The 26,756-nt window shown below is 44.1% G+C and overlaps 1 protein-coding gene across 1 annotated transcript in view; it reads right to left on the reverse strand.

The window, feature by feature from the left end:
• Window positions 1–26,756, reverse strand: part of ME3 (malic enzyme 3) — a 113,971-nt gene that overhangs the window by 33,986 nt on the left and 53,229 nt on the right. The window contains exons 2-4 of the mRNA XM_042862485.1: window positions 16,699–16,832; window positions 15,591–15,740; window positions 1,902–1,977 (exon numbers count right to left, since the gene is read on the reverse strand). Of these exons, the coding sequence (XP_042718419.1) occupies window positions 1,902–1,977; window positions 15,591–15,740; window positions 16,699–16,832 (360 nt within the window). The remainder of the gene's footprint in view (window positions 1–1,901; window positions 1,978–15,590; window positions 15,741–16,698; window positions 16,833–26,756) is intronic.

Genomic DNA, 26,756 nt, shown 5'->3' on the forward strand with positions numbered 1-26,756 from the left:
AGGGAGGGAGGAAGGGAGGGAGGGAGGAAGGGAGGGAGGGAGGGAGGGAGGGAGGTCAAGTAGCTTGCAAGCTGCACACCTGTCTGGAAACGGGAAGTTTCTGTATTATGCTCAGTTTCAAGTTAAAAGACAATTAAGATCATCTAGTCCAACCATCAAAGTTGGTTTCAGCCCATAGCTGTTGCAACACCCTACCACAACACTTTCCTGTACATTCTCTGTGTTCCTCTTGCTCCAGTTGGACCATTGTGCAGAAAAGAGTATAAGGTTAAGGAAACAGAAAAAATTAACAAAGGGCTGCCCATATTTTACCCAGTGCTTCCTCATGAACAGATTCATTAGCAATCCTGGAAGAGACACAAAAATCCCACGCTCCTTCATGAATGTGCTCTCAAATGACTTTTCTTATTCTGCTTCTGGCACTTAGGTTCCTTCAGAGCAGCCCAGCTTCAGCAGGAGAGCTGGAGGTGGGACATACACTTCAGAGCTTGGCTGAGGCTTTGCTAAACTCAGCAGAGCGCTCTTCCAGCCCTGACAGAGGACCCAGTCACACAATTTAACATTTCCCATTGCCACAGTAAATGCTGCTGCCTTAAAGTTCTAAGGCAGCACGAAGTATGAAGTGGAATAGCACCTCCAGATGTTTCTTCACAGAAAGGGGCTTAGTGTTGTTAGTGTTCGGTGTGGTCTGCGCCTGTTCAAGCAAACAGGTCCCACCAGGGACTTAGGTGCAGTTCAGGTACTTCCCTACTTATCTCAAAATCTCAGGTGTGCAGATGCCTACCAGGTCAGGCGTGGCAAAGTGTGTGTTCAAACATATAAGGAACCCTGCAGTCCAAAACTGATGCTGGTAACTGCCTTCATAGTCTGACAAATTCAGAAAGCAGAGTGTCTGAATCTCCTTCATGGACCACTGCTCTTCCTATGGTGTGTTTTGGGTGCCAGAGAAGGATATTTCAACAAGAGTCTGATCTCTCCATGCTGGTTTCCCCATCTGCAAAAACATACCTACTGGCCAGAATGAGTTCTGCTCACAATCCTGATCAGAAACAAATGGAAATATTGATGTTTTTGGACAGAATCTGGACAAAATATCTAGTTTACATTTGTTCATTGTGGTTGCAAAGACAAGGAATAGAATTACCTTTTCTGGAAGCATTTTAAATTCCCCCCCCCCCCCCCCCCCCCCCCCTTAAAAAAAAAAGGAACATGTTTGCAAGCTTTTCACAGCTTCCCAATCTCTATTCCTGAAAGAAACTGCTGACTGATAGGGAACGGAACCTCTGTTAATAGGGAAATTCTCAGGCATGTATACGTTCAAACTGATGGAAGAAGGTGATTGACATGACCTGTCTTAAATGTTGACTGTATTTTATGCCAGGGACTTGCCCAGCCCCGAGCCTTACTGAAAAATGCTTGAAAAGATTACTTTCTGGGTGGGGTGCCTGTAATTTCTTCAGCTTCTGGATATCAAATGTTACTTGCAAAGTTGGCAATGCTGCATGGTGCATGACTCACTGGGATAGGGAAGGAGTCCTGCAAGCAGCTCAGTTACAGAGATATCCTGAAGAGTTTTGGTACATCTAACAAGTTGTGAATGAGACACAGCATACTTTGACACTCAAATGCTACATCTTCACTAACACCCTTCTGTATGAATTTATTATCATGCAGGCTCTTTTTATAGACCAATAATAAATAAAGATGTTCTTGACTACACACACACATGACAGATTACCTCAGGTTCAACACTAGCCTGGAAACTTTCTGAGACTGGGAATACTTCTTAATTGTCTTTTAAAATAGGCAATTATGTAATTATTCCAAAGAGTGCCATCCAACGTCCCATTTTACATACAACTGCATTTAATTTCCCAGCCCAATGAAGACATGACACATACCTTAATGTTTTCCTCAGGCCAAGAGTTTAGCATTGTTGCAATATGGCCTTTGTCATGGATGGTGATAAACAACCCCCTAGGAAAGAAAAAGATTTGTATTAAAATTAGTTACTCCAAGAAAAAAAAAAACAACACCACAAAACAACAAACAACAGGTGAAACTCAAAAATTCAAAGAAATGAGGTACTGAGCACAACAACAGGGTATTCACTTGCATGGAAATGAGACCTCAAGGGATTACTAGTATCAAGTTCCATCCTCATTCCAAAAACCTAAGGCTCAAGATCGTTAATGCAGGTTCACTCAACAGCCACTGGTGTTGCAGATTTCAGCCTTGTGGAATGTCTTTGTTTTGGGGAGTAAACTTTGCCTTAATCCATAAGAGCTTTCTTGTTAAAATAGTTTTGGTAACTGCAAAGGAGGCTGACAGTTTTACCTCAAGCCTTGTTACGCGTTCTTCGATGAAGAGCTTGCTGGCAGTTCAAGAGGTGAAAAGTGTGATCCTTCTCACCCAGCTACCAATGTTAACAATTTGGAACCATAGAATATCCCAAGTTGGAAGGGACACATGAGCATCACTGAGTCCAATTCCTGCCAGACAACAATCTTGATGGCAAATGCAGAGCTAGATATTTTGGGTCCCCTTTCTAGTCAGTGGAACCCTAAAAACATGGAAACTCTTCAGGAGTTTGATCACCTGACAGATATGAGAGATGGATCCAGGATGGAGCTGAATTGTTTTCCAGAAATGCTTGTATCAACAGGCTGCATCAGGAGGCCAAACAATGTCTTGTGGTATTAACAGCTCTGCTGTAAACAACTACAGTTAGATCTAGCCTAAAGCAAAGGGCACCTCTCTGGGTCTGGGGTTCTCATCAACCCGTGCCACACGATGCCAGGTGATGTCAGAGAAGTCTGTTTTGCTCCCAGCAGCAGTATCCCCTTTTGCCCTATGTCTCAAGGGACTGTAAACATGGCAAGGAAAGCTTGGCTTGTTCTGCTCATCTAGCCTGAGCTTGTACGTAGCTCTGGCCTTAAGGCTACATCTGCCAATACCTTTAAAAAGGGATCATATTTAAGAAGTGGAAATTCTGGCTGTCTAAAACATGGGCTTGATAAGCATATACAGCTTCACTCTGTAACTCACTGCTGTTCCTCAGCTGTCACTGTAAAATCAGTGGTCACGATGAATCCATGTAATGTGGACACGCTGGTCAGTATTTGCCATGGTGATCACCTGGACAAGTCACTTAGCCTTACACTGCCTTGTTTTTCCTGAATATCTAACACTGATTTTTGACACTTGTATTCAACAAATGCAAAACAAAAGAAAAACATCCAAAATTACAAGAAACAAAACAGGAAGGTAAATGTTTGGATCTTAGTATGAAGTATGTGCACTGGCGATTGCATACCTCACTGCACTAAGACTAAACACATCTCCACATAAAGTTTACCACTGTCTAAATTAAAATGTCTTCTTTTTAATAAAATTGGAACTGGAAGACAGCATTCTAGAAACATATTTTTAGACTTGTGGTTTATTTTTCTCCTCTTTGAAGTTATTACCAAAAACAATATTCACATTGACTGATCTCTGCGCAGATATTCTGAGATTTTCTAATGCTCCTTTTTAGCATCTCTAACCCCAGAGCAGCAGTCTCCTCCATATGTCTTGGGGCAAATTGCTTATGCTGCTGATAGTACCCTCTAATTAGCACAAATCAGGGGCTCTAACTTGATGACTCCTCTTGGCAGGCTGAAGCACACATTTTCTTTGCCTTGTTATCTGCTCACAAAAGCAAGACTTGTACTACTGATTGGCATTGCATGTGGAACAATGGAGAAATACATTATTGCTGCTTACATGTCCCTCCTATTGCTCAGCCCTTGAAAGTTCAGATCAGGTCACCATTTGGGGTTGGTGAAATATTAGCTAGAAAAAGTCATATTTTTAAAGGAGACTGGAAACAGCTTCCATTGTATATCCACGAGTGATGAATAAACAAAAGTAATTGGGCTGCTCTCCCTGGCAAAGACTTATCTCATACAACTCTTTTGGGAGGGCAGATTTCTTCCCACAATCTGCTGTGGGAATCCTAATGAAGAGGAGGATCACTTTGAAGAGAAGAAAAATGGAAGTGCTGACTTCAACACTGATCAAGATGCGATCACACAAAAAGATCAGAAATGCAAAAAAAAAAGAAAAAAAAAAGAAACGAATGGTTCATTTATTCAGTGTAATTCTTTAAAATGGTGCCCAGTGAGCTAATCACATGCACATGGCCTATCTCAAAAGCATTATTCACAGATGTTAATCTTCATAAGAAGGGGTGCTGTACTGCTGCCATCCACATTTAGAAAGGAGTTACCAACCAAGTTTTGAAAGCACTAATTAGTAACATCATTGCAGATACTCCAAGTTAAGACATGCTTGTAAAAAGAATGGCATTGTTTCAATGCAGCATATTCCATAAATAATAAAGACACCTACCATTGAGTAGTTGTGTGCCTCATAAATTCAAATCCCATTGGTGCTGAAGGGTGTCCACCAGCTATTTAATCTTAGAAAAACACTCACTGCTTGCAGTAGAACCTGAAACCCAACTGCCCACCCACCACAAGTCCTGCTGCTGCAGCATATGAAATGCAGAGGGCAGTGGGATGGTCTCCAGTCTCTCCACTTATGGGAGAAGAGTCTGGATCTTCTGAAATCCATTGGTTGCTCTCAAAGCATTGCTTGGGAGTTGAGTTGTGCCCTCAGTGCTATCACCATGGCATGTTCTGCCTGAGGAAGGCCTGGCTTGGCAACAGTAGTGGGGCTGGTGTCTGAGAACCAGGCAGGGAGAGGCATCCCTCTCAGAATTTGCATTCCCTTTCTCAACAATATGGTTAAGCAGGACCTTCCATGATGAATTCCACGGATCCTTTTCTGGAAACAAAATGTCCATGGCACAGACTGACTCTACATCCAGGCTATGACAGTGCACCATGTTTCTAGTTCTAGCTGCTTTTCCCTGCAGTCATAGGCAGGGAGCAATTCAGATGAAAAACTGCTCAATATTTTCCTCCAAACTAAATTGGATAGCTTAATTTAGACTAAGAATGAACGGCAAAGGGCAACCTCCAGGAGCAAAAAGGGCCATGCATGTGAGTAAGATGATGTCTCTCGTTGACACAGCCACGTGAGAACTGGGCACATACTGAATCAGGCCTCTTATTCCCTCAGCGCTGAATCACAAAGCCAAGAGCCCAGTTTCAATAAAACAAAAGTTTACAATGCCTTGAGGCACCCAGCTGGACCTGAACCTGGTCCAGGCACTCTGGACTCCATGAGGTGTTCAGGCATTCAGAAGGTGTCAGACTTTAGCCAAAAAGTTAAAAAGTAAGTGACTTGCTGCACTTAGGAGTCCCACGTCAGTCCCCATGGTCCCCATGAAAGTCGTGCTCTCCCAGCTGGCAGCAGTGATTACCTGCAGAGATGAACTGGCCAACTTTACCCACTGAAATAAGATGCTTAAAATTGGCTGAGGGTAAATCTTTCATAACATCTCTTCTACAAGCCAGGCAGAAGGGAAAAATGAGCTTTGCAAATTGAACTCAGCAAAAGGCTTGCTGTTGACACAACGGGAAAGATTAGCAGCCAAGTTTCTTTCAAGGGCAGATAGCTTGTAGGGAGAGGTAAAAGCTTATTTATACTTTGAAGGACAGCAGGTAGAGCTCTGAATACTGAGAAACACAGGCCAGCAGTAAATAAGAAACATCCAAGTGGCAGAAAAATCAATTAACTTGATCTTTTTCTGAGGAAAAGATGCAGGCTAAGCATTCTGAAAAAAGAATGCAACGTAAGCAACAAATTCTGCTTTTATCACCAGGCCTTCTCCATCTCTCTTGGGATGGCATTTGATAAATTGCTTCAGTGAACATAAAGACAGCGAGGCTGCTTTACGTGATCACTCTTGGGACTCAATAAAAACAGCCTGATTAAGATAAAATGCTAAAAATATAAGTGGTTTCAATCAGGTTCCTTAAGATGGACACCACGTGAGGCACACGCACAGCCTAGTTTTCTGACCCAGAAAAATCACCTGCCATTCACCTGTATGTCACCTGTACAGCAACCCACCATTCTGCATGCATTTAGCTGCTCTACATCTCCTTTAGTTATGGTGGACTCATAGAATCACAAAGGTCAGATCTCTGCTAACACTGCACGATACCACTGCTGAACAGCAGTGTAGAAGTTGTGAGAAATCCACAGCGAGATACCACATGTTGTAAAGGGCTTTGGTTTGGAAGAGACCTTTGAGGATCATCTAAAGCTCATCCTTGACAGGCATGATCCCTTGAATTTGGTTGCATTATGCCCCAACCCCAGATGACTGTTAAGTATTTTGGGTGCCCACTACTGCAGCGGGGACAGACAGGAGGCAGGGAGCAGTTGATGGCCTTGGCTTTTATTGCATGCCAACCACAGAAAATTGCCCTTGCTTTGCCAGAAGAACACATCAGAAGACCCATTCTGTGGATTCAAGGCCCGTCTGTGCTAAAGATGTGGTAAAAATGTGGTTCTATAAAAGCCCTACATTTGGATATATTTATTTACACTTTCAAGACAAAATTGACAGCTTGAGCAACGTGAGCTTCTAGAGATACTTTCATCACCTGCACCCTACTGCTGGTTTTTTGGCTCAGTTCACTGTCAGAACAGAAGAGCCTTCAGGAATAACAAACTTTGCTCAGCTCTTTTAGGGAGCCTGAGATTATACCTGCCTGTGGGCTACAGGCTTTGGAGAAACCATGTGTTAGCATGCACTGTTCTGTCTAAATACAGTGCAATTAATCATCACATTGGACAAAATCTACGTGGTGATTCATCAGTTATTCTCACAGATTTGCTTATAGTAAAAGCCAGAAACTTTTTGTTGTTTTAAGATAATTTTCTTTGCAAATTATAGGACATTGAACAGCACAACGAGGTTCTGATGAAAATGTAAAAGAAACAAAGCACAATCAACTATTAATGTAATCTACATAGAGATTTATAAGGCAAAATACCATAATTTTGAGCAGATTTAATTTAGAATAATCATAATCTGTGAGGTTTCATCAGCATTACAAATGTTCCTAAAGTCATCATCAGGCAGGAAAACCAAAATTCAGAGTGGGAGCCAGAAGATGCAGGCTCCAAGGTACAGTAGTGAAAGAATCACTGCCCATAACAGCCCCCTAAACCCACACAGGGAAACCTCCATGATCCCAAGGGATGGCAAGCAATTTAACCTGTAGAAAACTGCCAAGTATCAGGTCTCAAAGATGTCTGTTCCAATGCCACTTATGGAAATTGCTGTTGATATAAAGGAATAAGATAACAGGGTTTGTGTCCCCACTTCTTTGGGGAGGGGAACACAACCATTCCTCTGACAATTATTCCAACAGCTTGCCACAGAGATAGCAGCCAGATACAACGTGTGTTGCTTCACACCTCATTCCTGCTGAGCCCTTGCTAGACCAGTCCTGGCAAAGAGGAAGAAAACGTTTCCTATAGGGGAAAAAAAAATGAAAAAGAGGATGGACACAGGGGTCTGAGGGTCAAAAATGTATTGACTGGGAAAGAAAAGGAAAGAATCCTTGAAAAAGTGGTGAGGGAAGGGGAGAAACGAGCTGGTGTAGGTGGCTGCAGTAGAGCATAGGTGGATATGGAGAAGGGATGAAGGGGCTGTGGAAAGGAACAGAAGGTGCTGCACATAGGAGGTGTAAGGGCATAGCGGACAGAGGTTGAGAGGAATCCTAAATTCATTGGTTTTGCTTGGAAACAGCCTAGAGAATAAATAGTTCTCTCACTCCATGGAACTCTGATGGAGAAAGATCAGGAAAGAAACTACTGGTAGTGGCCACTGTGCAGCAGTATGAGAATGCAGAAGGTTGGCATGCAGTCCTATTCATAATCCAGGGCTGAGGAGGTGAACAGACACAGACTGCTTCTGGTTTATCTCAAACTGCTCATTCCTTCTGGATTCTCAGAACAAAAGGGTTTAAGCAGAGGATTGTCATGTCATAATGTAACTCAGAATTAAGTCCTGTTTGTATTTCAAAACTTCAAGAGAACAATTATTTCCATGCCATTTTCAAAAGCAATGGTATTTGAGACAAGCTCTGAGGAGGTCTGTGTAAGGATTCAGCCCCTGGAGCCGAGGCTGGGTGGGCTAACCAGGAGAAAGAGATGCTAGGATGTTCTTAACTACTTTGTCATGCATGTGTAAATTTACAGACATGGGTAAAGACCAGGATTTGAGGTGAGAGAGAAGATCCCACCATGCAGGGATCCTAGCCACCAGCAACGTGGGCATGTCTCAAACACAGTATCCTTCACTCCATTTAAGTTCATCGTGCTCAAGTGCCTTGGGACCCAGCTGAAGAACAGCTTCAAATATAGGAAAACCTGACTCAGCCCTGACCTTTTTCTGCCTTTTTGTAGGCTGAGTTCTAAAGTAGCCTGTGTGTTGGATCCTGGCAGTACGTTAGTAATTGAAAGAGTACTGGGTTGCAAAGAGAACCATGTTGAGATGAGTTGCCCAGTGCTGTTGCCCAGAAATGTTCACCAAGGAGTTCTTATCTGTTTTAAGTGCTAAACACATAATATAATGTATTCTGTTTTACTTTATAGTCCAGAGGTTAAGGTGGGAACAAAACTCCCTGGGAAGCTAAATTAAATCCTACTCTCATAACATTTCCTTCCTGTGCTGTGAAAATTCTTCCAAGACCCACATTTTGGCTTTTAGAGTACACTGCAGGGAACCCCAAGACTGAACACAAAGTGAGGACAAAGTTTGACAAAGAAAAAAGGAATTATTTTGACAATATCACATCAATCAGCTTTCAGATAAAGTTAAATGTAACCTAGCGCGTTCTGTCTTAATGAATATAGAACCCATCAGCAGCTTTTACAGTAAGTCTTCCACAGCCACAGACTGTGAGTTGCCTGCTGTCAGAACGTGTGTTTTCACACAGGATTTTCTCTTCGCTGTAAGCAGAAGGCAGTTCTAAAAACACAGAAAAAAAAACAACAACCAAGAAGGGTAAGAATGGCAGCATCAAAGCACAGAACCCCACACTCTGCAGACCCATTGAGGAAGTCCTTGGCAGATGCAGAACTGCTCTTGATTTCTCTTTCAGACGTGGATGCCCTGCTGCGAGGAGATGAGGGTGCTACCTCTGGCATGGCCATGATACAGCAGAATGCCAGATGTCTTACAGCTGCTTTGTGGTATTGCATAAAATAAAATCTCAATAAAAAATTGTCAGAAAAATGTATCATTTTTATACATAAATACTCCATAAACTAATGAGGTGAAGAAGTGTTTCTCCTCACTTTATGGGAGGCTTCTCCATAGCCCAGTAAACATTGCTGTCTGTGGTTTTCATGCTGGCTGGTGTTATTTCCCTTCCAGTTTACATCCTGGTATTCATTACTCTAAATAATTCTTCTCCCTCCTCCCTGTCTGGGGCATTTTTTGTTTAAGGTGCGGTTGTTCCTTGTGGCAGCCACACAGATTTATGCCAGATTAAAGTGAACATATCCTCTTGAATTTCCTTCTCCAAGTCACCCTCTTCTTCTGGCCAGCTCCACCTTTCCCTCTGCGCTTCTCCAGCTAAATCAGGGAATTTCAACAAACTCAAACCATCTCTGACAGTAGAGGTATCTCGGCAGGCTGTGCTGCCCTCAGCAGCCCTGGGCTCCCTCTCTGCCAGCTGGCTTCTCCTTACCTCCTCTAGCCATGCTCTTCTTGCTTCACGCTTTGGTCCCATACTTGGGAGTGCCTCTCAGCTGCAAGCTCTTCCAGCCTCTCAGGGCTCCCTACACGCTGTCCCCATGACCCCTTTCACAGATCCCTTTCTTAAACCTAATACAAGACCAGGATCCTCACAGTGATGTTACACACACAGGGATTATAAAACACACCCAGCTTCTACACTGCTTTCAGCAGCTCCTGGCAAAAGGCTGAACCTTGCTGCTGGCAAGAAGAGATGTTATGATACTTGATGTTTTTGCAGGAATTAGAGATCACCTAAAAGGATTTCAAAGCACAAGCTTCCAGACAATTCAAAACCCAGTCTTCTCACTTGCTTTTGGTCTTCACTGGTTTACAGAAGAGAGAGTGCAGACAATTCAGTGACCAGTGGCAAGTCTATGAGATTTACCCTGTATGTTCTAACTTCCACATTTCACAGACACATAGAACGGTTTGGGTTGGAAGGGACCTTTAAGCCCATCCAGTTGCAACCCCTGCTGTGGGCTGGTTGCCCCCCAGCAGCTCAGGCTGCCCAGGGTCCATCCAACCTGGCCTTGAGCACCTCCAGGGATGGGGCACCACAGACCTCTGAGCAGCAGTGCCAGGGCCTCTCCTCTGCTCTCAGTGAAAAAACATCCTTCTGAAATATGTCTAGAAATGGAAGGTAACTTTCTTTCCTGTCACCCTGATTGCACAACACACACACACACACATATGAAAAAAAAAAAAGCCCTGAGCAGAGCCAGATCTGTTGACAAGACAGTTCTGCAGACTGACTGATGTTTCACTTGCTCATTTTTCATCAGGACAAAGATCATTATTCTGTCAGGCTTAATTTTAGCACCATCTGCATCCTGTTAGCTTTCATTCTCTGGGTTCCACTTCATCTCAACATGTCTTGCATTGCTCTGCAACCAGTCTTTGAGGATATTCAAATCTCCAAAAGGAGAATGAACCTAAGCAAGTTTTGTCTGTGCCCATGGCTTTCCTCTGGTGGTGATGCACCAACATCTTCCAGTCCTGCTCTCAGGATGCCAAAAGCTTTTGCAGAGCAGCTGACAACCATATATTTTCAGATACCAGAATGCTCAGGAAGTATCCAGTATCTTGAGAGGCTATGGGTTTATGCCATTATAATAAGCTGTTCCTCACTATTAGGTTATTATTATGCCCAGAAAGGCTGTGGATTTCTCATCCCTGGAGGTATTCAAGACCAGGTTGGATGGGGCCCTGAGTAAGCTGGTCTAGTATCAGATCTGAAGGTTGGTGGCCCTGCCTGTGGCAGGGGGGTTGGAACTTGATGATCTTTGGGGTCTCTTCCAACCCAAGCCATTCTAGGATTCCAGGACTCTAGGATTAGAAAAGAACTAAAACTCTGATTCCATGCTCTGAGATAAGTTCCCTTCTCTGCTTTCTCTTTGTGAAAAACTATGGAGTCTCTTTTCAGAGATATTGTCATGATTAAAAAAGATCCTCCAAGCTGAAAAAATATCTTTTTAACTGCAATGCATATGTTCAGATCTGTGCTGCGTAAGGGCACCCACAGCATTCACTGTGCACATTTTACATTGGAAAAGAATGAAAAAGCAGAAGAGGAAAAGATCATGGTATGACTATGCACTTTCTTCATTCTAAAGTCACAAAACATGGTCTTAAAGCTTTCAGTCTGGTAGAAGCCTTTCCTAGGACAACATGACTGTGTTAAGGGGATCAACTAACTGGAACTCCTCCTCCTCTTCCTTCTTTAGTGTCTCAGAAGGTTTCAGGCTCTGCTCCATTACACTTCATTCCCTCCCCCTACCAAATTTTTGATGAGGACAAAGGAACCTCAGGCTTTGAAAAGCAAACACTTCCAAGGCCCATGTTCCTTAGTACTTAACATAGCATCTCCATTCCATCCAGCTACAGAAGGTCATCACAGCTGCTGAACATTAGCAAAACTGCCCTCCATGAGCCTTCAGCAGCTTGTTCCATCTTCTGCACATCTCTTTTTCCCTTGCCAGCACAACTCTTGAGAGAATAACCAGGGATGGATGTGTGGCATTGCTTCCTTCAGGTCCTGTGACAGGCTGGCACGTTGGTGACCCACACGCTGTGTGGGGGCCTTGACAGTGGCCTTCACAATGTGAATGCATCTGCATCCCCTCACAGTCTTTCCAGAACTTGCAGACACAAATGTGACTGAAGATTTTCCTAATACAGCTGCAACCCCAAGACCCTGCAACACCAGCTTATAATTATAGAATGGCTTGGGTTGAAAGGGACTTCAAAGATCACATAGTTTCAATCCCCTGCCATGGGCAGGGTTGCCAGCCACTAAATCAGGCACCATCTCAGGCTGCACAGAGCCCCATCCAACCTGGCCTTGAACAGCTCCAAGGAAGGGGCAGCCACAGCTTCTTTTTTCTACTGCTAAACAGGGCAAATCTGTGTTTTCAGATCGTCGGCTCAATGGCTTTTCAAAGGAAAGGAAGAGCAAGTGCCAGATGCCACGTGGAGCAGGTGATCTGCTGATACCTGCACAGGATGCTGAGTGCTGGTGTGGGAAGAGAGCTCCAAACACCAGCCCCATACATGCACAGGTGAAAAAGCTGGTACACAGAGATCAGGAAAGGTAAAAGAGGCACTGAGTTATGACAGCAATGTGCAGTAAACAAAACCTGCAGCTGTGCCAACGCTGATAAACACATTCTGATGAGAGAAGCCCTGCTAGACCTTGTAGGAATAACTTGAGATGCTCTTGTACAAGATTTGCCTTGTAAGCAAGTTACTTATGCTTTAATGTTACCACGTTCAGCCTTGAAATATAAAATCAAGCACTAATGGGACTAACAGAGATCTCAACACAGGGAAGAGGCTTATTGCATTCACGGGTCACTAATTTCTGCTGCTGAGGCTGCAAACAGACTGCATAATATTCTGCAGACTTCCCTCCCCCCTATAAGCTTGCTATATACAAGTCAAGTCATGCTGGTGCACCATGGGATATTTTAAGCTGAGATATCTCACATCTCCAGATCAAGAACATTAAATGTGATGGTTTGGATGAAAAGGTAATTGCTGCAGCAAACATTCCAAATTTCCAAAGAGTTGAGCTGGGAGGTTTAGTGAGATTTTGAATCACTGAAGAGGTGATCCAAAACCAACAAGACAAGGTTCCCAGCAGGACACAGAGCAAGAAGAAATGCACAATTATAAAGCTGCATAAATCTGGTGGAGTAATCATAGCAAAGAAAGGATTCATAACGTGTGCTTCAGGACATACAGAGCCAAAGGGGAGGTGACCTGGGCAGGGCAGCAACAGTCCCAAGCAGGAAAGCTACCAGGCTGAACACTGTTCCAGTTTCCGCAGCAAAAAGGTTATCATAGAGAGGATTGCATCTGCAGACATCATTCAGGTCAGACATTATGGGAAAAATACTGTCTACTTATGAGTATGAGAGTTAAATACTGGAATGGTTTATGTAGAAATGTTTTACTGCAGATTTAAAATAAAGTGTAATCAGCTAATGAACAGGATTATGATGAGGCTTCCTGCGGCAGCAGAGCAAAACTGAGCAGCTTGGAAATTCTCCCCAGCTCTAGCTGTAAGAGGGTAGATTTAGATTAGATATAAGGAAAAAGTCTACTGTGAGGGTGGTGAGGCACTGGATCAGGTTGCCCAAAGGTGTGGTTGATGCCCCATTCCCGAAGACTTTGAAAGCAAGGCTGGATCAGGTCCTGGGCAACCTGATTGAGCTGTGGTGTCCCTGTTCATTGCAGGAGAGTTGGACAAGATGGTCTTCAGAGGTCCCTTGCAACTCTAAGGATTCTATGATTCTATGTTGAGCACTTCCTAAAACAACTGTGAGATACATCAGGATGTAAGGTTTATGTGGCGATCATTTTGTTTTAAAATCCTTCTGATGCAAATAAGATTGGGTGAGAAGAATTGCCTTCACGGGCAATCAGTGCAGCGTAGGGGAACTAACATACGAAGAACTAGAAACTCAAACTTCTCTGAATAATTCCTGAGCTCCCCAAATCTGCAGGTCCCAATGATTTGAGCAAGAGGTGTTGGCATGCTACCCCGAGCTAAGCTTCTGGCAGGCAAGCTCCTGATGTCCATAATGCACTCCAGGAGAAAAGATATTTGCTGTAAGACAATAAGACACAGCTACAAAATAAGCACGCACGAATGCTTCTCGTTTTAATCTCATCCCTTTGCACGATATAATAGCTCTTTGCTTTTTGGAACCAAACCTCTAGTTTGCTAAAAAAAATGTTTGATTAAAACCAAACCTGACGCTAGGCTGAAATTCACTCACAGTAGGAACTCCTTGCCATAGGAAATTCAGTGTGTTAAGGGTGTGATAGTCTGCCCTTTACTGCAGAAGACACGACTGCAATCCAGAGCAGCTCCAAGCCCAAATTCAGCAGTAAAACTCTCAAACTGTGAGAACAGATGTTCTTACCGCACTGGTGAAATAATGGGGGTTGAAAACATGATAAAAAAAGTGAGTTGGAGAAAGGGGAACTTTCCAATAGCAATGAATGCAGAAGGAGTTGAGCATACAAAGATTTTCTTCAGGATAACAGCATGGCTTGGATGGAAAAGAAGCATAGAATCATAGAATCAGAGAATGGCCTGGATTGGAAGGGACCTCAAGGATCATGAATCTCATGAAACATGCAGGGCCACCAACCTCCACATTTAATACCAGACCAGGCTGCCCAGGGCCCCATCCAACCTGGCCTTGAAGACCTCCAGGAATGGAGCATCCACAGCCTCTCTGTGCAGCTGTTCCAGCACCTCACCACTCTCTCTATAAAGAACTTCCCCCTGACATCCAACCTAAATCTTACCGTCCTTGACTTAAAAAAATTTCCCCTTATCCTGCAGTTATCAACCCTTTCAAAGAGTTGTCTCCCCTCCTATTTTAGGCTCCCTTTAGGTACTGAAAGGCTGCAATGAGGTCACCCTGCAGCCTTCTTTACTCCAGGCTGAACAAGCCCAGCTCCCTCAGCCTGTCTTCTTAGGGGAAGTGCTCCAGTCCCCTGATCATCTTTGTGGCTCTCCTCTGGACCCTCTCCAACAGCTCTCTGTCTTTCTTGTACTGGGGGCTCCAAAAGCCCATCTATCCCACTACTTTCAGCTGAAACCACAGTTAAATCCCATGCTTGTGAAACACTTTTAAAATAGTATTGCTCCATCCCTTTACTATGTATATTTCAACATCTCAAGCAAAAGTGTTTATCTGCCGCCTGGTACATTTCAAGAACAAAAGGAAAAAAAAGAGTTTGCAAAGAAAACTGACACTTCCTGCTGAATTTTCAGGATAGATAAAACATATTTTAAAATGCTAATGAGAGACTTATCTAAACAATAATCGTTAAGAGCAATTATGCAGAGAAGGCCCTCCAACGCCGTGCACAGCGTTTAATGTTGCATCAATTACTCAGGAACTGTTTGGAGCAGTGAGGAAGGCACTGATGCAGAGCAGAATCTCCTTTGAAAACGATTTTTGTGGGGTGGCTTGTGGGAAGCGCACAGAGAAAATAAAAATCAGCACAGTGTATCCCAAATGCAGCAATTACTCAAAAGCCAGCACTGCAGAAGGAGCTCTGAGCTCCCAAGACTGCAGCAGGGGAAGGGGTGCAACCATAAATTCAGAGGCATTTGGAGCTGAACTACAGACTGTGCAGTACTGTTGGAGAACAAAACCACTCTGTTCACTGTTTATAAGAAGGCAGAGCTATTCTCAACTCCCCAGCTCATCATCAAGCATACACATGAAGCTGCTTGATAGCCCATCTTTTGATTAGGAATGAAGTTTGAGATGTTTTGGGCCACCCACATCAAGCACAAAAGCAATATTCACATGAAAGAAGGGGCAAGAATGGTCTTTTCACTCACCGTGGTCTCCTGAAAGTCAGTCCATACTGCTGACACGCCAGGCCAACCGTTGGGGTGTAAACGATGGGCATGAACCTCTCGATGTCGGAGGTCAGCACTCGGTAAAACAGCTTCTCATTCCTGTCTTGTAATGTCATAAGAACAATATACCTTGAAAGTAAAATAAAACAGATATATATCAGCACTTATGGATGTTGGCAGTTTCATTAAGAGAAACAGTTGGCTCCCTCTGCACGTACTCAGTTCTGCAAAGCTCCAACCCTCCTAAGTGCTACAGCATGAACAGCGCTACATCATCCTATCATTCTGTGATCATGAACAGACTCTTCAAGCAGAATTTCCCAGAGGGCCTGACCAGCTCTACTGACAGCTTATAGGGTCAACAGAGCTGGAAATCAGACCTACGCATATCAGCAGAATTTTTCTGCATTAGAAAACATGCAATGAAAACATGCATTGTTCATCAAAACCTACCTTGCAATCTGTATGGCTGTATGTACCCATAGCCAAATGTAAGCGTGTGCATTTCAGAGCACCATCTTACTGAAAGTATTTCTGCAAAACCTCTCTCCGTTATCCCACTCCCTCAGTCACAAAACACACGATGATAGCTAAATCCAGCATTCCAAAAAGAACTAACACAAATACATCAATGCTGTCAATACACATAATTACTTCTGGTTTTGTTATTTTAGACGTTGCTTTTGTCTTTGCTTTTTTTTTTCTTTCCCTACCATTTGGTTGGTTCTTTCTGCTCTTCCTTCCATCATTTTAGAGAATATCCTAATGAGCATGCAGATGGGTGCATAAAACATGAGAGCTCTGGGTTGCCTTTTTGTTGGGCACTTAAACACAAAGGAGAGCGATCCGCCAGGTTAATGGCACAGCTGTCCAGCAATATGCTAGTAGAAGAAAGCAATAATAGCAGTGCTGTTTTGGGACAGGAATGGCATGCAACTGACAGCAGACAGGCCGGAATAAACATTAAACACTACTGAGGGGTGGAAAAAGAGTGACTCTGAAGGAAACCCTTCAAGTCTTCCAATGGACTTTTAAGAACCATGACTTAAAGGGGAAGGAAGGAGGAAATGAGATGTTTTTGACATACTTGTCTAGATCATTCGTTTTGTTCTCGTAGTTTTTCATGACACGGAGAACCTGAACATCTTGGCTCAAGAAGCAGGGAGGCAGGAGGCCATGAATTCCCAGCTGCAGCCTCTCTTTAAGTGTGAAAGCCATTCCCTGGGAAGACAAAAAGGGAAGGCAGGATCAGTCAGCAAATACACACTGGCAGATGCACCCCAATTAGAAAAGCTGAAGGGATCTGCAGAATGTGTCCTTGCACTGTCAAAATGCCCAGTCCCAGACAGTGATTCCCCTCTATGATGGCAGACAGCACCATACCGGTGCAGGTATGTCTCCCAGGAGTGTTCACTCCTCAGAAACACCACAGCTCCTGAACCACCAGAGCTGCAGTCTCCAGGGAGACTCACTGTGTCTTCCTAGTGCTTAAAAGGAGTTTATAAACAGGAGGGAAATCAACTTTTTACATGGGCAGATAGTGACAGACAAGGAGGAATTGCTTCAAAGCAAAAGAGGAGGTTTAGGTTAGATATTAGGAGGAAATTCTTTACTCAGAGGAGAGTGAGGCCCTGGCACAGCTGCCCAGAGAGCTGTGGTGCCTCATCCCTGGAGGTGCTCAAGGCCAGGTTGGATGGGCCCTGGGCAGCCTGAGCTGGTGGGGGGGCAACCAGCCCATGGCAGGGGTTGGAACTGAGTGGGCTTTAGGGTCTTTCCAACCCAAAACATTCCATACCTATTCGTTTCAATGACCTGAAAATTCCGCTACTGCAGTTTATCTTTTATAAATATCATGCTTAGATTTAGACACTGAATACTCTTACCAAACTCATCTGCTTCACATAGTTTCTGTGTTTCCATCAGCAGTGCATTTCCATGTCACAACACCTATTAGTGGCATATGAGGAGCATGGAGGACAGACCTGGTGTATAGGATGCTTTCTCAGTGCCAATCTCATTATCCACTGGCTCACTTTTTGAAGGCACATGCAGGTTGCCATACATGCTGTAAGGATGCTCATCCTGCCCACAGCTGAAGATCAAACTCTAGATTGCAGGGGAAATCCCTGCTTTTAAGGGACAATTTGACCTTTCGTAAGCAGGAGCCTGAGTGTATCCCACTCCTACATGTGTGTTCAGAGGAGCAGCAGCATCCTACAGTGGGCTCAGTCTGCTGAGCAGCAGTGGCAAATGCGTTCTGCAGTCTGGGAAGAAGATTATAAAAGCTCTTAGTCTTTAATTAATAGGATTTCTGCTATTCTTATACCAAATTAGACAGCAGGATAGAAGGAAACATTTTCAGAAGTCTGAAGAGCTTTAATCCTAATGAAAACTTCACTCATAACTAGCCAACCGAGTTGTATCTTGATGAAGAGCTGGCAGTAAATTATTCAAAATCAGTAATTATTGGTACGTCTACTCAAGCAAACAGAGAAATGCTTGAAAAAAATCCTAATGAGCAGCTTTATGAGTAAATAGCTGTTAAACTGCTGTTTTCCTCAGGGCTCTGGTGTTAATCTACGGCAAGTAGCTGCTATTAGTGCTGCACAAGGCAATCCGAGGATATATCTGGATGAAGTTGTTTCTGGCAGCCTTCCACCGCCTCCTGTTGCTTGTTCCTGTCCCCGTGCCACCCCAACGCGTGTGCCAGCACAAGCTTTTGTGGGGTCGCATGGTTAATGAGGGAGAGGAAGGAGTGGGATTAAAAATAACCAGGTCATTGAGCTGTGAGCAGCACCCCGGGCTGACACACACAGTCAGTCGTGGGAATGGCTGCTGTGAGAGCCGTGTACTTGTCCATGGCGTGGCTGCTGCTGAGAACGTGTGCCAGGCCATCAGCAGGGACACAGCAACCTGGCAGAGGCCACACGTGATGGAGGGAAGGGCCAGAACCGATCCTCCAATTTGCCAGATCCACGGTTTGTACGTAGTGTGACGCTTTTCCTATTGCTAAGTGGTGTGGTAGCACGAGTTAAGAAAAGTTCTTATGGATTTCATAAAATCATAAACTAGAGTCATAGAATCATTACGGCAGGAAAAGACCACTAAGATCACCCAGTCCAGCCGTTCACCTACCACCAGTATTGCCCACGTGCATCAAGACTACATCTGCCCTTTCCTTAAACGCCCCCAGGGATGGTGACTCCTCCACCCCCCTGGCAGCCTGTCCAGTGCCTCATCACTCTTTATGAGAAGAATTTTTCCTGATATCCAACCTGAACCTCCCTTGGTGCAACTTGAGGCCATTCCCTCTCATCCTATCGCTGTTACCTGGGAGAACAGGCCAACCCGTCACTGTGGCCTCCCTTCAGGGAGCGATGAGGTCTCCCCTGATCCTCCTCCAGACCAAACAATCCCAGCTCCCTCAGCCACTCGCCATGAAACTTGTGCTCCCGATCCCTCACAGCTCCATTGCCCTTCTCTGAACACACTCCCGGGCATTAACGTCTTTCTTGTAGTGAGGGGCCCAAAACTGAAGACAGCACTCGAGGTGCAGCCTCCCCAGGGCCAAGTACAGGGGGAAAGGACATTCAGCCTCTGGGACACCCAAAAAGAAATGTTCCTTATGCCACAAGCCTTTTCTTAATTTTTCTGCTCTGTATCAGGCCAGAACCAAGCACTTCCCAGATCTTTGATGCAGGACCATGACAAGAGGAATCGTTCCCATTGGCTGAGTAGCAGTCAGCAGATGTGGAGGCAGCGCTCAGGATTTCCCTGCCAAACCCAGGGCAGCTCCACGAGCCCTGTGCTGGTAGATGGATGTTGCACCAGGACGTGGCTGGTTTTGCTGTAGTGTGACATTTCTGAAGCAAATTTCCTTCCTGGACCTGAGAAGCCTTTCTCCTAAAGAGTTTCCCAGCAGGTCTGGTATGTTCCCACAAGATAAAGCTTGAGTTTTTATGAGTCATCTTTTTTTTTTTCAATTTAAAGAAAAACATTCTCATCAGAAAATTTGCATTCATTTCTATTCTCCGGACCAGAGATTGCTGAAATACCAGACCAAGATCAACACTGGACATCAGCTCTAAGGCACTGCTTGGCTTTGAGCTGACACTACTGTATAGCAGCAAGGAAAACACAGCTACTGTGAATGTCAAAGCTTATCTGCAATGAATAGGAAAAAAAGAAGATAATCACAATTTTAAACCATTTGCTTCCTGCAACCTTTGAACCTGAAGGGTAGATAAGGAATATTTAGATAAGGAAGGACAGAAATATTTGGCACTAATACTCCATTTGCTTGCCCAGAGAATCACATCACAGCAGACCTGGCCACAGCCTGACTCTTCCAAGGGAGAAAGGGATAGAAAAGGCAGAAACACAGCATCCTAGATATTTCTGTCCCCAGCCACTAAAACTCATCTTGTAGCATTTTTTCATTACGTATAAAAAGGTCTTTCAGTTATTTTTCACCTATTAAAATAGTGAAAAGTTTCAATATTTCATCACGTTCACACACTTAATACAAGAAGTTTTCTTCCTAGTTAATCCCAGCACATCCTTATTCAAAATAATGCTGTGATGCCTTACAGAAGCAGCAGTCTGCATGCCTACCAACACCCTTTGTAAGAATTTATTGTATGTTTCACAATTGGTTGATCTCTGTCTGAACACCCCCTCCAAGGCTATGCAGCCAGGAGCATCCAGCTCTCCTTATCCAGGGGTAAATGTGAGAGCTGCCGTCAGTGTGCAGGTCTCATGAAGGTGGAATGCCTGTATTTGGGCATGTGTCCTTCAGGCCTGTGGGGCTGTTTTCCCTTTCTTTGGGGCATTTGCCAGCATGCTGCTCCAGTTCCAGATCTGGATGCCCTGACTCGTTACATTCCTCTAGAGACAGAAGGGCTGAAAAGTGTGCAGCAGCATGCTCAGTCACCTCCTGAAGTGATATTGGGAATGAAAATAATAATTCATATCATTCAGTAGGTTCAAAAGGGAGCATGGTGTTAGCATCCCTGATCAGTCTGACATCTGACATCACCACCTCACTGCACTTCTGCACTCACTGCATCCAAATGAGCAGAGCCAGTACAAGTTCTCTCATACTGGGGCAACCGCAGCTGTGTGTGATGAGGAAGCTGCTGCCTTCCCAACCATAGACATCTCTGAAATGCTTTTACATACAGAGTTGGTCCATTGCAGAACAGCTCCATGGCCGGGAGCAGAGCTCTGCAGGTCCAGGAGCAGGACTCCTGGCTGAAGCCTAACATTCATTGGAACAGCACAGCGTGAAATGAATTTGGAAACACACTGCCTCAGATCAAAAGCTGGAATTCATGGACCTCTCGCTACGTTTAAGATTAAAGCTTTTGGGGGTTGGATTTCTTTTTCTTTTTTTTTTTTTTTTAAAGGCTGCCTGAAAGCCATATTGTACCACTCTTTTTCTGGTCTTGAAAGGTCTAATGATTAGAAGGTGAGCCACTGCCCTGCAGAGCTAACGCCAGGTGCTGCAGTTCATTTATAAATGTGTGGGGAATGAGTTGTCATGGAGAGGGCAGATGCTATGTCACTGACCAACAACAAAGGCCAAAATATCTGCTGCCCACCAGGCTTCATGCTCTGTGGAGGCTGAGTAATGGGTTTTGTGCTGAAAAAGAACCTCAGATGCTTCTGGTTTCTTATCTCTGACAGCACCAAGCCCATAGGTGGCAGCTCTCTCTTTGCAGCTCAAGTCTGTTAAAAGCCACTTGTTTCAGAACCTGAAGGCAGAGCCAATTCTCAAACAACAATTAGCATTATCACCACTTGCCCTCTCCAGCAGAAAGGGGCTGATTCACTCAGATGAACACAAGCAGGAAGGATCCAAGACTGGCTTAGCTTTATCATTTACTCGTTGTAGATCATACTTCCATCAGTGGGAACAGAGATACAAGATCATAGTTACTAGCACATCAGGAAACTATAGTTGAGGTGGTGGGGGCTCAGGGAACTTAGAGATTCTGGAGAAGCGTGGCAGAGCCTCATGCTTCTTTTTTAGTTTTGTCCTATGTAGTGTTTCCACTTCGGAAAAGCTGTATTGAAAAAATGTGCATAAAAAGGAAGGGAAGGAGGCACACTGGAAGGGTGAACCTTTATCTTCTCATTTTAAATGTCTTGCAGCTTCTTACTACCTCTAATTTGCAGGTGTGTGTGCTTGGAAAAGAACCAAACCCACAGTGCTTTGGGGTACATGGAAGACATCACCATGTCTTATCTGAAACCTGGAAAGATTTCTCCCTGCATCTTCTCTGCTGTTATTGCTGTGCAAATCTTTTGTTGACCATGATTTACAAAGTCTTCATATAGTGCCAATCCTTCTTTACGGGTTCAAAGTCACAAGCTGAAAAATCCCACGCTCTTGGCCATCTTCTTTGTTACAAAGTGATACAATCATGGATTTCTAATCCTTTCATATCTTTGTTCCTTCCTCTCCCACAGAGCTGGAAAATGCTAAAAAAACCCCTTCAAGACAGAGATAATCAAGCAACTGAATTCCATGTTTGTTTCAGTTCCTGGAAAACCACCTTCAGCACACTCCACTACCAATGGAAGCTGTCCCTACCACTAAAGAGGTTTCACCAGTATATATTTTGCTTCCTTTCAATGTATTAGAGAGGTATATTTTCATTCCCATTTTCATCTTTATCTCATCCTGCAACAGAGGCTCTTGTAACAGTGACCAGAACAAAATGGTTTGCCCAGAGATGTGGTGGATGCCCCATTCCTGGAGACTCTCAAGGTCAGGCTGATGGGGTCCTGAGCACCTGGTGGAGCTGTAGATGTCCCTGTTCATTGCAGGGCAGTTGGACTAGTGGGCCTTTAAGGATCCCTTATGTTTCAAACGATTCTGTGATTGTATGTTTCTATAACAAAGTCCATGTGCCAAACCCCTTACAGCACAGGGAGCTGATGGCTGCAATGGGCATGTGGCAGGCTCACAGGCAAGAAATAGCAGAGCCATGGCATTCCCACGTTACTGGAGGTTTATCTCAATGAGTAAGTCTCATAAGCAGAATGTCTTCTGGGCTTTATTCATTAATTCATAGGAGCAATGTCAGCACGAAGCCCCTCACCATGTTTTCAGACAGCAGGGGTACAGCTCTAGACTGAATTTAGCAGAGAACTCATTACTCTTCCCACAGTTTGCCAGCCTCCAGGGCACTAATTTTTCCTCCACAGAAAACAAAACAAAAAAAAATCCATATGCTAGAAATTATGTGTGTTTTGTTTGCAAACAAGAATCTGTTGCTCCGAGTGAAAGATTTTTCAAACTGAGCTAGACAGACTTCCCCAAAGAGCAGCTGGTTTTGGCTGAGTGGTTTTGTTAAGGCTCTGTAACTTCACAGGTAGTTAAAAATAGCCTTGTTCTTATCAGGAAAGGTGGAGATAGCCAATTAATACCAAGTAAGACGTGACATGATACAGTTGTTGCGTTTTTTTAATAAGAAACTCAAATTTGGGGCTAAACTCAATGCGTTGTTTTCTTTCCACAAGAGAAAAATCAAGACCTCATAGTCTTCTGTATGAGTTAATGGGAATTCTTCTTTGCCTTAAGTGAGAAATAGATTAGGATGACTTCTTTTTTTTCTCTTATTACTAGCTTTGAACACGTCTTTACAAGTACGAAGTGCACTGATAAGGGAGAAGTGTAAAGTCAGTGTATGGAGGATAGATAGGACCACCACGCTACAGAAGGACTTGATTTTAAGGGGTGATGCACGGTACCTGCACACACACAGGTAGCAGAGGAGAAGTGCTCCTGTATGGATGAGTGTAAAACCTGTAGTGCCCACTGGATGCTCCTTCCTTTATATTGAATTCTTGATAGAGAAAGGAGTACTGATGGAACAAGTAGTACTGACGTTTTGTGCTACAGAGAAGCACAGGGAAGATTCCTGAGGCAAAGCCCAAATTCTCGGCCTTCTACTAAAATACCCCATGTGACTTCGGCACCCAGATCCCAGTGGATTGACTTCTTCAACTCACAAGAAAAGGAAAACATCCTTGTAACAACTACACAATTCCCAGCCTCCCAGTGCAGTTCCTCATCTGTTTCTCACATACCACTGTCACACCTTTTTAATGTCAGTCAGTGAGTGCAACAAGCTAGCCCAGGACAGCTTTGTGGCTTATGGGTTTCTCATTTCTGTCTCAGCTCTGGGGGGTGCTGTTCTTTCACTGCCTGCAGAGAGTGAGCAGGGTAACATCAGTTTCTGTAAGAACCCCACCAAGCACAAACTACAGTATTTCTGTCAGAGTATGGCTGTTCCTATGATGCTGCAGATGCACATTTCTCACAATTATGATGTTTTCCCTAGACAGGAAGAATTCTGCATAAAAACACTTGCATTCCTAAGTCTATGAAAAACAGCCCTTATCCTCAGCTTGGACAAGCAAGTATGTCTGAGAACAAAGATCAAGGCAATTTGAAGGTTGAAATGTGATCCATAGCACTGAAAGAATACAGTTTTAAAAGCCAGTTTTACAATGTCTGGAAACTTCTCCCATCATGCATACACACAGCTGGTCATGTGAATTGTGGTTGTGTATAATTTGGGTTCAGTGCTATAGCGAGCACCAACTTCCCTTTGAGGTCGCAGCAAATTACACAAAAGGAGAGCGGCGTGCTTACTGCTCACATGCAAACTGCTTTGTGATTTTGGAGGATGGGAATCTCTCTTCAGCTTACATCTCCGTTGCTGTTACAACTCCAGGATGAGTTCCTCCCAACCTTGAGGTTGCTCCAGAGGTGGGTTGGAGTGTGATTGCCATTTGTGGATGATTGCTGATGGTTCTATTTGGTTGAACACCACTGGCACACGCTGCCTAAACCACATAGCTGGCTGTTTCAGAAAATCACCTGGGTGGAAGCTGAGCCTGAGTTAAGCCAACAGTGATGTTGTTGCTGATTTTTATCAGAGTTTATTTCTCCACTGTACCATTCCTACATCCTCATATGCTGCTTCTGCTGAAGCTTTGTAGAAAGGGACAGTCAGCAGTGGCTTCTTGAGCAGTACCACATGCTCTCTGTTCGCTCCCATCCAACCACAGCTTTGACAGCTGTTTAATATGTTACATACACCCATCTCAGAGCACTATGGGACAGAGCGTCCAGATACCCCCTCAGATGAAAGATTCTTGAGAAAGACAATGTTTTCCTGTAAAAATTAGGAATATGAGAGATGAGGAAGGGCCCTAAATAAGAAAACTGACACCTCTCTGAAACAAATACACTGGAAAAATCAGCAGTCAGATCTCCTCCAATTATATAACCACTACTAGAAGATAATCAAACGTGCAGGTAAACACAGGGCATCCCACAGGAAATCTGTGTGAGCCTCCATTTCCTGCTTGAGGCTCCAGGCCTCTTGTTTTCCCCTCATCACTTCTGCAGTCCATCTCACTGTGAGCTCTCTGCTGGACACCAACACCGGCAGCTAACGCTGGGCTCGGCAGAGAAATGGCTGCCATCATGATGTGTGGGAGGCCCAAAGAATCATTAAGACTGGAAAAGACTACTAAGACCATCTAGTCCAACCATCAACCCACCATAATGCCCAGTGCCCAATGGCTCTGCAGTGCATCAGTGAAGAGGCAGATCTACAGCACTCTACTGTTGTATGGCCTATAATAAGGAGACATGTAATATCATGTTGTGTTTTTTTGGGGACATGGTCTGTCTGTCCCTGATTAACGTGAGCCAGGGATCACAGCTGCTCCCCGCGAGGCTCACACTGGCTCTGTGACCAGAATCAGCCCCCACTCCCGGAACAAATTCCTGTACACAGCTCCTCTCGGGGGACAAGAGGAGGCCTTTGTGCAGCTGTAATAGGACAATAGGCAATGGTTTCAAATGAAAAGTGGGAAGATTTAGATTAGATATAAAGAAGAACTTTTTTATGAGAAGGGTATGAAGCATTGGAACAGGTTGGCCAGAGAGGTGGTGGGTGCCCCATCCCTGGTGACGCTCAAGATCAGGCTGGACCGGGCTCTGAGTGACCTCATCTAGCTGTAGGTGTCCCTGTTCTTTGTAGGGGAGTTGGACTAGATGGCCTTTAAGGGTCCCTTCCAACTGAAACGATTCTGTGATTCCATGACATGCAGCACAAATGCATGCCCTTTTCCAGCCCAGCCTCCATCCGGCCCTGTGATGATCTCCCTGCTGACCCCAGGGGCTGCTGTTTTGCCAAGCACATGTTTTGCTTTAGTGCTGAGATCAGTCACTGCACTGTCCAAATGGCTTTTGGCACCACTAAGAAAAGTAGCTCGCCTACCGTGACTACCTCTGACCTGACCCATCGTTCTCCTCCTTCTCTGAATATTTCTTTTTTTTCTCTTCCTTTTTAATGCAGAGAGGAAAAGGGAAGATGCATGAAGTACTCATATATGTGTGAGCTGACCTTTCGGGTCTACAGCTCTCATCACTCTGCGTGCACTCTGCCTGCTATCTCGGTCTTTTGTCAACCTAATGTGAGCTGTCTCTAAATAACACACACTCGACATTTCTGGCCCAGATTCTGGAGCATCTGGACTGCAATTTGTACAATAACAAATAGAAAATGATACATCCTTTCTATCAAACTTCCCCCCCAGGACTTCTAAATATTCTTCCAATGATATAGCCCTTTTATTTCCTACTTTCTTTGCTCCTCAAAAGTTTAGCTCTATTCTTTCCATATGGCGTGAGCAGAACTATGTCCAAATAGCCCAGGTGACAAAATACTGCTAATTTCATACATGCTTTAATTTTTTTCCCCCACTTTCTTGAGATTGAGTTTAACTACTTCCAATTTCAAAGGTACTTGCCGCACTGGAAAGATATTTACTGTTGACTATAAATCAAATAAAGTTCCTGAGATTTTTCCAAAAAAAGTTCAAAAATGAAAATTCCCATCCTTTTCTTCCAACTGTTTCTAATCAAGGGCAGTTATCCATGTCCAGAATGGGAAAAACAAAAAGAAGTACAAATGCTTAGAGATGAAATTTAAAGATTAAAAACCTTTTGCCTTTTGATTTCGTAAGCTGTTTGACAAACATTTATATGGAACAGGAACTGCAGCAAGATGTAATAAAACATTTATGTCAGTTTGCAACATGCGTGACCACACG

This window comes from Lagopus leucura, unplaced genomic scaffold, assembly GCF_019238085.1.
Source record: "Lagopus leucura isolate 7727_CA_CO unplaced genomic scaffold, USGS_WTPT01 Super-Scaffold_702, whole genome shotgun sequence".
Lineage (NCBI taxonomy): Eukaryota > Metazoa > Chordata > Aves > Galliformes > Phasianidae > Lagopus > Lagopus leucura.